The sequence below is a fragment of the Callithrix jacchus genome, chromosome 9, assembly GCF_049354715.1.
Source record: "Callithrix jacchus isolate 240 chromosome 9, calJac240_pri, whole genome shotgun sequence".
NCBI lineage: Eukaryota > Metazoa > Chordata > Mammalia > Primates > Cebidae > Callithrix > Callithrix jacchus.
Genome location: NC_133510.1, coordinates 73,444,360 through 73,456,541, shown reverse-complemented (window position 1 = coordinate 73,456,541; position 12,182 = coordinate 73,444,360). Strand labels below are relative to the sequence as shown.

General features: G+C 37.6%; 1 protein-coding gene across 2 annotated transcripts in view; it reads left to right on the top strand.

Annotated features, from left to right (window-relative positions):
• Positions 1-5,201: 5,201 nt before the first annotated feature.
• PTPRR (protein tyrosine phosphatase receptor type R) overlaps positions 5,202-12,182 on the top strand; it is a 286,532-nt gene continuing 279,551 nt past the window's right edge. For both annotated transcript variants that reach the window (XM_078336875.1, XM_002752758.6), the window contains exon 1: positions 5,202-5,600. In XM_078336875.1, the coding sequence (XP_078193001.1) occupies positions 5,543-5,600 (58 nt within the window). In that variant the 5' untranslated portion in view covers positions 5,202-5,542. The remainder of the gene's footprint in view (positions 5,601-12,182) is intronic.

Genomic DNA, 12,182 nt, shown 5'->3' with positions numbered 1-12,182 from the left:
AGCAGAATCTATAGGTACCCATAGCCTTTCTGCTTTTGGTATTTTTTGATTTACTAACAGCATAATTCACATATGCACAGAAAAGTGTATCTGCCTGTTTTAGGTACCTAATTTTTTTTCCTTAGGATACAAAGCCCTTTGTATGTGTGCGTATGTGTGTTTATCAAATGCTTTAAATAGAAAAATTCAACAAAACTGCAACTGTGTTAAGTTATAAAATGTAATTGTTGTTATTCATCTCGAAGTCTGTCTTGGGAGAAGAACACTGATTTCCATTTAAGTATTGAAATAAGTTCTATCATTAAGCAGGAATGTAGTACAATACAGCTGATAACAGCATAGTGCTAGGGGTCACCATACCTGAGTTCTAATCCCATTTTCATGACTTTACCAGCTAGATGGCTATAGGCAAATTACTAGCTTCATTGAACTTCAGTTTTCTCCTCTGTTACAAAAGGAAAATAATACTTCACACAACTCTTGTGATAGTTCAACGTGATAATATATAGTTTTGAAATGTTAATGCTTTTCCTCCTCTATTCTTATTGCCTGTTGCTATTTCATTGTTTTCTTCACAGTATGCTTATGCAGAAGGGTAAATCGTTCTTCTTGTTATGGTTGGGAAAATACTAAAAATAATAATGGTGAATTTATATACCTGAACATGATATTTTCATCTGTGAATTTCCAATTCATTCCTTTCATCCTGAGTCATTCCACTCTGAATATAGCTTAATTCACATTAATTATTTATTTTGTAAAAAGAAATTATTTTTCTTCTTTTCTCCTCTTATAAAAGATAGCTCTCAGACAAAAGGAAATAGACTTTGGGATTGATAAAGTGGCTGCATAAAGGATGGGAAAGGGCGAGTACAGAACAAATTTTAATAACATGTTGATCACTGTTACCTATTGTTCCCTTACGTGTTCAGAAGTTTCTTGAATCCATTTTGCTGTTTGATATCTCTGCCACTGGCTCACACAATTCCATGGCGTTTCTCTTTATGTAGGACAGTTAGAACCTACTTATTCAGCCAGACTCAGTTCATTTCCTGCTGTCTACCAGTTTCTTGCCTGCTACCTATCCCCTCCTCTGGTCCCATCCTCCGTAGAAGAAATAATTTTTTCCATTCTTCTCCATTCTATTTTAAGCATCTTTCTAACACAGTTCCTCTAAGCATGACTTTATTTGCTATCTTTGTTCAGAAGATGCTAGGATCCAGAGTCCGCTGCCATAAGCAGTGTCTCTCATTTTCCTACAGACAATCTCCTATGAGTATTCCTCACCACAGAGTTTTACTGTGGGTCCAGGTATCTTCTTCCCAGCCCTATCTAATCATCTAATTCTAGTGAGCCACCTACAACTGAATGTGTGTGTGTGTGTGTGTGTGTGTGTGTGTGTGTGTATTACAAGAAGTAGTATATATTATAGTAGTTTGATGTCAAATTATCAAACATACATCTTAATTCCATCAATTTACTTTTTCATTGATTACTTACTACTTGATTTGGGGCAAGTTATTTCCCCATGCCTCAACTGTCTCATCTCTTAAATTAGATCATTATAGTACCCTCTTATTATAATTTAAATATTATAATGTTTCAATAGGACAGCCAAATGGTTAGAATAGGGCCTGGCACACAGGAAGCACAGGCAAGTTAGCCATAATTATACTTAAATAATAATAACCTAAATAAGTAGAAAATTCTTACAATAAATAGATCTAACTTCTTAATTTAAAGTGTCTTAAGGAAAAATGGCTGACATGAATAATTTTCAGCCATTTATACAGAAGTAAATATGGATGCTCATAATGATTAAATCTGTTTTGAAGATAGGCTCTGAAAGGCTTCTTTCTTGCATAAATTTTCCTTAACACTCACCTAATATGCACACATGCATTCATTGCAGCACTGTATACAATAGCAAAGACCTGGAACCAACCCAAATGCCCATCAATGATAGATTGGACAAAGAAAATATAGTATATATACACCATGGAATACTACACAGCCATAAAAAATTATGAGTTCATGTCTTTTGTAGGGACTTGGATGAATCTGGAAAACATCATTCTCAGCAAACTGACACAAGAACAGAAACCCAAAGTCCATATGTTCTCACTCATAGGTGGGTGTTGAACAACGAGAACACATGGACTCAGGAAGAGGAGCATCACACACTGGGGGCAGTTGTTGGGGGATAGGGGAGAGACAGCGAGGGGTAGGGAGGGAGGGGAGGGATAACATGGGGAGAAATGCCAGATATAGTATGCACCTAAAATAAAATAAATAAATTTTAAAAAGAAAAAGAAATTATGCATCTTCGTGGAGGAAAAGTTCATGTATATCTTTTATTTATCTTGTAAAATAGAAATGATTCTTTTATGATATAGCTCTGTAGGCCACTACTAATTTGCATGGTTCTCTCATAGTAATTTCCATGCTTCTTTGAATTAGAACTAACTTTTTAAAACTCTGATGCAGGGTTTTAACCAAGCTTTTTGTTTCCAAAACGCCAAGTCCCCTTCCCTAGCATTATATCACAGCTAAGGAAAAAACAGCACCTATGGACTCACAGAGAATATTTCTGAATGAGCTAAGTGGTTGACTTTTTCACTAATTGGCTAATTCACTCGTTGTTTGACTTCAGGAACGGACAATTAGTGAAAAAGTGAATTGAAGCCATTAAAAGTATGATATTGGATTGACTCACATAGAAATATGACATTTTTTATTCCTTTATCATTTTAAGTAAATTAATAAGAAATGTCTAGTCACAAAATTACAGCCCACTCAAGGTTATTTTTACCATGCTGAACTATCTAATGGTATATCCAGCCAAACTGGAAATGGAAAAAGTTTGCTACTAAAGGAATTTTCATGCATAGTTTAATACTTCAGCTACCTGCAGCCCTGGGCAAAATACATTGCTAGCAGGCTGCTTGTTGGCAAAGTCACAGTCGATTATAATAATAGAAATGTTAAATGCCCCACCAATAAATGTTGGAATTATCTGTGGAAAAGGAAGGGGTTCAGAACATTGTTTCATTACCATAGTAGGTAACTTTTATTCTTGGAGACCTATGTAAGTTTGATAATTAGTAATTTTAGGAAATAAGAAAATAAATGGGCTACAATTATTTTTCCCTAGTCTCCAGCCCTACAGCAGTTCTAGTACTAGATATTAGATGAAAATAGTTACTCTTCTAAGCTTTACAGACTGCTAAATAAAGCATCTCAAAGGTTGATTCAGTAAGAATTTCAAAGAGTTAAGTTAATCACCAACTGAAATTTATCAATTAATTGGCTTTTATTTATTCATTTTTGAGTATCTATTTTGCATGAGGCATTTCTCTAGGGAGTTGAGATGCATCAGTGAATAAAGTCATCAAAGTTCTCCATCATTGGAGCTCAGATTCCATTCTGGGGGGAGAGTAGAGAAATAGATAATAAACAATAGATTCTATAAGTAATTATTCTGGTTTGTTAGAAAGTGATATGGACAAAGTAAACTGCAGGACAGTGAATCAGGAATAGGAGAAGAGGTTGAAGCTTAGAGTGGTTTGTGGTGAAATGATAGTGCCACAGAAATGGAGTGTGCCACACCTATGGGGGAGTGGGGGGTGGAGCACATTGCTAGAGAGGGACTGCAAATGTCTCTATGTTCAGCAGAGAAGACCTGTCAAGGTATTCAAAGTGTATCTCATTATCTCCTTCTCCCACCTGGCCTCGTCTCTCAGAGCTGAAAATGATATAAGTTATAAAAGAAATAAATGGTACCACTTGGGCTCTCTGATCTTATGAGATCCCACCTAATTTAAGCTCTGGTGTATGGCCTATTTCCCATTAGTTGTCTCAATTCACAGAGGATGGAGAAAGAAAGCACTGAATGAGATATGAGGCTCAACTCAATGAGCACTTATTAGCCCCAATTATTTGGCTAGAACAACTTTATTCAATTTAATGGAATAAAAATGCAGCAGTTCTTAGAGTCTTCAAGGTGCTGTCAGACAAACCATAGATAAATGAACTGTCTGAAAGAAGAATATGAGGCACTGCTAGACAAGTGTTATGGAAGAGAAAGATCACTGTAATCTAGAGTTAGTTAGAGTTAGTGCTTTCTGGAAAAGTGACACCAACATTAAACCTTGTAAAACTCAAGTGTGATTGTGATGCAAGTGAAGGAAAATAAGAAGGAGGCAACAGCATCCATGAAGACACAGACGCAGAAAGGGCAGTGGCCCTGGGAAGTTAAAAGAGAGAAGTCTAGGGAGGGACTTCTTGACCAGCAGCAATTAGCCATGACTAAGGCTCTCCACACTCCGAAGACTTAGATGTGGGGATAAAAACCATCTACATTGGACAGACTGTGGTAGCCTCCCTAGAGACACAGAGCTGGGTAGAAGGAGCCCAGGCACTGAAGTGATCTATTATCTTTCACCTTAAAGGGGGAAACTCAAGAAAATTAGTTCCATGAAACTAAAAAGTGCCTTCTTTTGCTTCAATTACATGGATACATTCTACTAGTCTAGAAATACAGCCTCGCTTCTTTCTGTCACTGTGATCATATACTTTAGACTTGAGTCAGAAGAAAGTTTAAATGCAGGGATTGAGCTGGAGAGAATGGAAAGAGAAGCGAAGAAGGGGAAGCTGTAGGAAGGACGAAGACACCCCCGAGATACATGGTTTCTGCTTACACCAAGCACGCTGCCTTGGGAACGCTTCCCCCAAGCAGCAAGAAAGCTCAGCAGTGGTGGAAGACATCTCTATTCCCGTAGGCGAGCCCTGGGAAGCTGGTCAATCTGCACGTGCCAATTCCTGGCAGTGAGCTAGGTCCACGTGTAATCAAGACTTGGGTAAAGAGTAAGGTGGGTGGCACGGTTGACACTGTCATCAACTCCCTCCTCTGGCCATGCCCCCATTTACTCTCACTCTGCCACACACCACCCTCGGATTTTTGATGGACTCTGGGTCCCTAGTAACCACGGCAAGCGCCTCCCCTGCACTTCCCACTTTCCCCACCCCCTCCCACCACCACCACCCACCCCAGAGGTAGAGCCTACTCTGCTCCAAGCCACCGCTAAGACCCGGAGAAGCGGAATTTCACTTTGAAACTCCCGTGCCTAGTGAGGGCCGGCGCTGGGCATGCTCAGTAGCCGCAGCGCGTCTGGGCTGCTGCTCACGCTGCACTGGCTGCCGTGCTGCTGCGCTGCTGGGCTGGCGCGGAGTCCACCCTGCCGTCTCCGCCTTGGCTGCTGGGTCCCGGGAAGGCCAAGCATTTGCCGCCTCTGAATGCTTCTGTCCCCTTTCCCCGAAACCTCCTACTCTACTTCCTCTTCCTCTCTTCCTCTCTTAGGGAGGTTGAAGCGGGTGCTCGTTTCTATCGGCGCCACAGACTGACTGATCTGCAAACCCCATCCGAGGACCTGCGAATGAATCCCGGAGACTAGAAGACCCTTGGCGGTGTCTCTTTCTAATAGCACTTTACCTAAAGTGGGGTCGTGGTGGGGTTTCTCCTCCACCTCTCAATGCACACACTATGCGGAGAGCAGTCGGCTTCCCTGCGCTGTGCCTGCTCCTTAATCTTCATGCTGCAGGTAAGGGGTTGCCAGGCATAGAGCCGGAGCTGTGCATGAGATGGGAAACTGCACATGCTTAGGACTCCAGGAAAAGCTTGCCTTGCAAAGGAAGCCTTTCTAAGAAGGTTAAAGCAGGACAGTACCTGACAGGGAAGGGGTGAGGGAGTTGTGCACCTGTTGGAAAACTGAGGCCGAAAACTTAAGCTAAAATTTGCCCTTTACCTTATGTGATTCTTTACCTTATGTGAAAATAGTGAACATTTTCAATATGAATACAGGTTTGCTCCCCGCTTCTCCTCCCCTCCGTCTAGACTCCCTGCTTTTGTTTCTAGGCTATGCACTTAAATGTCAATTTTTCAGAAGAGGGACTAGGCATCCTGCTGGATGTAACCTTTTCTACTGCAGCGGCTACATTCATAAGGTCTCTTGGTCTAGCGAACGCTCACAGGGAGGCATTGCATGTAACCTGATGGACCACATCTCCGCCCAAAAGACCGAAATACATGGTTCACATTAGTGATGCTGCTCCAGGCTCCTTTGGCCCCTGCTCTTGTCACTCGAATTTTCTAAACCAGTAAGAGGAAGGAAAGGTTTCAAATAGAATCCTCTTGTCTCTTTCAGCACCATGGCTAGCGTCCGCTGGCACGCAACGGGGGGAAAACCGGATCACAGTTCCAAAGCTTACAACCCTGGGGTAGGCACAGTCCCTAGGACAGATTTGAAGAGGTGTAACCAAGAATAACAGTGAGACTGCTCCCAAATATAAATAGATTTGAAGCACCATAATCAATATCAAATCTCGTGTAGAAGCAAACCTTGAAAAGTACCTGAGAGATATTACATGTGGTGTCCCTGCTTTTTGAATACATAGCACCTTTATGTAATGCGGAGAGACTTGCTGGGCTGAATTCCTTATCATTGTCTCACACACACATGAACCAAAATAAAATATGGCAGAGAGATTTTAGAAACACTACTGTGACAGCAGTTGTCCATGCAGTAGTCCCGTAACAACCAGAGACTAGGCATTTTCCCTGAGTTTGCATCTCATCCAATCACACATATCCATTCATTTCTTCAACCAACATTTGCTGAGTGTATACTATGTTCTAGAAGTAATGAGTAAAAATAATTGTTCTGAAATTACAATCCTTGTGGCATCTTTTTAAAAAGAGTGGGTGAATTTTATTCTCTGTGTGCATTAGTGGGAGTGAGATATGGTACTTTCTTATTCTAGCTAATGCTATTATTTAAATGCATCATGAATATTTTGAGCAAATAATGCATAGATTATTACAGCTATTACTAAACACACACATTACTTGTTATAATTATGATATTATATTGTGGAGTTTTCAATAGTTCTTTGGTACATTTTGAAAACCAGAAAAATAGCTATGATTGGATTATTAAATTATTTGCAAACAACTGTACTTAATTATTTCATTACCACATACAATTCTTCAATGCTAAAATGTGGGATGAAAACACATACATTGGGTTGAGTTTTATTTACAGTATTGCTGAATAATAAACTGATACAAACATTCATTACAGAAAAATCTCAATTCTTACTAAGTTAGCAATAATTAGCTGGTCTGCCAACAATATCAGTGTAGTTGTTTTTCAAAACTAACATATAAAAAAGTTTAAAGATCACATTTAATACAACTTGAGTAACTATACCTTATGCATTATAAATAAAATTAAGCATGTGAAAAGCATGTCTTAATTTACTGCAGATGAATATTTGGAATGAGGAAAATAGAGGACTTTTGCTCATCGAAAGAGAAACCTAGAAGCCTGTAGCCCTAGATTATACCTGGAGCTCTGCCAAAGGGTGTATTACCAAAGCCAATCCAATCTATCTCTACTTAAACTTTTTAATTTGCAAAACAAAGATTAAAAAGTAAGATTAATCAACCAATTTTAATTTAATGAGGCAATGCATTTAAGGGCATTTTATATTTCAATTGCAAGATGCTATATAAAATTAATTGTATTTGTATTTAATATAGTGATTTATACTGGTGTTTCATCACAGCAGATTGCAAGTTTAATATTGTAGTTCTCTTGCCAGTTTCATTTTAAATGCATTTTAATTTTAAACAGCAATTTGTGGGTCACAAGCTGTCATCAGATTAAAATTTATCACAGTAATCTAATAACATTGTTAGGGCTTTTCAGAACTGAAACAAACACAGCTTCTTGGTCAAAGCTTCTATATGTTTGGATACTTAGAAAATAAGTGAGTAGGATGACAAAGATGATGAAATCACTAATATATCTACTTGTTGAACATGTGAGTTTGTTACTTTTATGGAAGACTTTTCTCTCAGAACAGAAGCAGACTTCCTAAAGAAGGGAAATGATTTCTAAACATTCAGGCCTCTTTAACTGAAAAGCTACTTGATCCATTTTGGTTATGTCTGGGGTATCAGCAACTGCTTTATGCTGGTGGAACACATGACATCTTATAATGCTTTAGAGATGGGAGGAATAGGTTGATGGAATGTAAGTGTTCTTAGCTATACTAAGAGTGGTTGCCTTCAATATAGCCATGCCCCTAATGATAAGTAGCAAATTGCTTGCAACTTGAGTGCCATCTCCCATTATTTTGGTTATGGTTGCCTAAGACACTGTCAGAAAAAAAAAAAAAGATTATGACTCTGACTTCCAAATAGGGAGAAGTACTGTGGTCTGTTTGTAATGGCTGTGGGAGAAAAATGAGTGGGTACAATGCTGTGAAAGTGGCATCTCTGGGTAAATTAACACTAAAGGATTACTAAGCATGGTTCTTATTAGAGAAGCTGGATCTGTCTCTACCCATAGCAGCTGATTTTTATAGATCACTTAAAAAGAAAGTTGTGGTTATTGTATATCCAACTGCTATTTTACAGGTGAGGAAAGGAAGATCAAGAATGGTAAAGTGGTAGTTAACAGTATAGTCATGATAAAAGCCCAGGTTTCCAGATCTGTGGCTGCTTACTATAAAAAATTATATACTGGTTTTACAATAGGTGAGGCCAACATTGATTAAGTTAGTGGTGTCAAATACTTTTTACCCATCTTTCTGAGAGCCAGTTTAATATATAAAGTCCAGTTGAGAAGACCCTCAGGAATATTCAAGAAGGCAATTAAAAGCCACCACAATAATATGGATGGTAAAAGAAATTATTATTATTATTATGTGGGAGATCCTCCACAGAGCTTATATTCTTCAACGTTTCTCCTTTCTTTGTCCAAAGAAGCATATTCCATTTGAGGAGGTATTATTTATAGGGCAGTTTTTTAATTACCAAGGAGTAAATATTTTGAGATATAGTAAAAATTTTCATGTGAAAGATTTCTTTTTCCTAGAAAATGTTTTGCTAAGAATATACAGAAACTGAATTCAATCCATTGCTTTCTCTTTGAGCTCTGGAAACATTTTTTCAACTTTCCATGTTGTTCTTACTATCAGCCTTTTTGAATGGCACAAAGACTGCCTTCAGCATATCTCCTGAAACTATCTCTTCACTGTCAGAAAAGTGCATAGTCAATGTCTCTAGTCTCTAAGAAGAAAGGTATTCTATGTCAGTGCCAAGATCTGGAAGGTGATTTGTAGAAGCACCACCCTCAAAGGAAACATAGACTAATGGATAAATAATATGTTGTATTTTAAGATGTTACTTAGAACTCTAGAATCTGTTTTTCTTATTGAAAATCACTTATTATAAACCTTACAATGGTCTAGAGTCTCTCTCCACTTTACATCTATATTATCTCTCACTGTTTTCTTCTTTATTTATCTCTCCAGCCATATTTATCCTTCTTTTTCTAGAAGATACCAGACACTCATTCCTTCATAATGTTTTGATTTTTTCTTTCTCCAAGCATCTCCATAGCTTAATCCCACACTAATTTTAGGACTTTAGTCAAATATTACCTTCTTAGTGGGTCTATCCTATTCCATATTTTATCTTCCCTTCCCCCCATCACCCAGATAAAAATTCTAGCACCCTTTCCCTGCTTAAATATTCTTTCCCCGCTTAACTTTTCTTTCCCCAGAGGTCTTCGCCACCTAACATACAATATATTTTACTTTTGTTTATTGTAGTTTCCCCTCTCTGTATTAAAATTTAAGCCCATTTAGGGCACAGATTTTTGCCCATTTTGTTTATTGTTGCATGTATCCTGGGCTACCTAGTATCTGGGGGCATTTCCTGACATAAAATCTTTCTAAAGATTAAGTAAGTATGTTAAATAAATAACATAATACAGCAGTATTTACATTTAATATCTTCTTATCACCCATGAATAAACATACATAGTCAACGTAGCCACTTCCAGCATGGACTTAAACAGAGCCCATTTGTCTATAACTCATGTTGCCTCACATGCCCCCAAAACATACTATCACTAACAGATTTTGCTTTCGTTATAAACTGAAGGGCAATAAAGGATGGATTTGTGTTATACCAGAACTACTAATCAACTCAGTGAAAAAAGTCTTTCAAACTGATTGCCAGATGTTGTGCAGCCCAAATGCTTTGCTGGTTTGCTACATTTTCACTTCTCGGTGAAATGCCTTGTACATGTTAGAATGGTTATAGGGAACAGCTAATCTACAAACAGAGAGTTTAATGCACTAGGAAAAACTGATTTGCTTCTTTGGTACTGAAGAGACATAGGAATATGTATGTTGGAGATGACACATTTCTATCACCTCCAATAGAATAGTCCCTAGCATATTCCATTGGAAATCACGTCTGGCCTAACGCCTTGTAAAAATTCTGGGATACATTATGTATATTCAGCTTTTTGTTCATTTTTTTCTCACCTACTTCTCTATCAACTTCAGTCTTCATCCTATCATCCTATTGTTCAACATAAAGACGTTATTATAATATATGTTCTCATTACTAATGCATTTCTATAGTACTTACCTATTTTGACCCCTTTCTGAATTTTAAAAATTTTCCTTACTTGACTGCCATAGACAGTCATTATTCCTAGATTCCCTCTTATCTCTGCCATTTCTTAGTTTGTACTTTTAGGTCTTCTGCTGTGTATAATTTAATGGATAGTGTTCACTACAGCTTACTTGTCATTGATTTTTTGTTATTTTTTTCTATATACAGACTCCCTGGGTAATTATACTCAGACCTGCATATTGAAGATTCCAAAAATCCATATTTCTATCTCAGTTACCTCTCCTGAACTCCAGTTCTATATTTAAAATTATCTAGAAGTCATTATATATTTCATAGTAATCTTTTTGTTGTTATTATGAGAGACAGGGCCTCACTCTGTCACCCAAACTTGAGTGCAGTGGTGCCATCATGGCTCCCTGCAGCCTTGATCTCCTGGGCTCAAGCGATTTTCCTACCTCAACTTCACAGAGTGCTGGGACTACAGATGTGAGCCACAGTGCCTGGCCCCACAATAATCTTATATTCAACTGTTCTTAGTCAACACTTCTTATCACAATTACTCTTATAAATATTCCCTAACATTGTGAATGACACCAGGATTCCTCACAGCGACCCAAGTCTGAAACAAATAACTCATCCTAGATCCTCCCTTGCTACTTTCATCTTAAAGGCCACCCACTTTTCTCATAACGTCTTCTCTACTCTCCATGTTCATGTCACTGCCTTGGGACAGATCCTTATTTCTCACACAATATCTCGTGATGACCTCCTATCAAATTTATTCTTTATAATAATGTCAGAGGTGAAACTCTTAAAAGCATACCTGATCATAGTCTTTCTTCATGAAATTCATTAATACAACTATCTCCTTTTCCCTTAGAATAAAATCCAAACTCATTAGCAAGGTGAAGTCTTTTGTGATGAGGTCTTCTTATCATGCTCTGCTTCATACATTAATATCATACTAAGACAAAATTTCCTTTGGTTTGCCATGTCTTGAATCATTTCACATACTGTTCCATTTATCTTAAACACCAGTACTCTGCTTCTTTTTTTAAATGACTCTTTCTCCAACTTCAAATGTTGATCAGCCAAAGCCCACTTTGGAATCTTCTTTTATTGGATGCCTCACCTCATAGTAGTTCTCCTACATTTCCCTTTTGAATGTATATTCCTTTCCCTTTCTCTATAAATGTACTTAACCTGTATACTGAAGATTTTTGAAAATGGTAACACAATTGTGCTTTATTTCTGTATACTTATTCCCTGGAACTCTTCTTGTTGCCTAATATGCCATCAATAAGTTTTCAATAAATGAATACATATATTAAATGTATTTGGTAAAATGAATTATGATAAATTAATTTACATTGACCAAGAGATTATATCTCATCTTTAAGACTGTAAAGAAGATAACTGACTTTGCTATTGTTCCCTTAATGCAATTTACACATATTGACTATACAGAAATAGAGATGGGACAGAAAATTTTCCATTTAAGTATAATTCATAAGATAAGTTTGGGTCCCATGGGCATGATGCTACTGTAATTGTGTGCTGAACTCTTTCTAGGTAGATAGACATTCTTGCTTAATATTCTAGTACTACTTAAGAATTGAATGGGATTTTTTTTAACTTTAAGAGCTCAAAGAGTAAGATAAGCAACATAGCATGACAGTTGTCT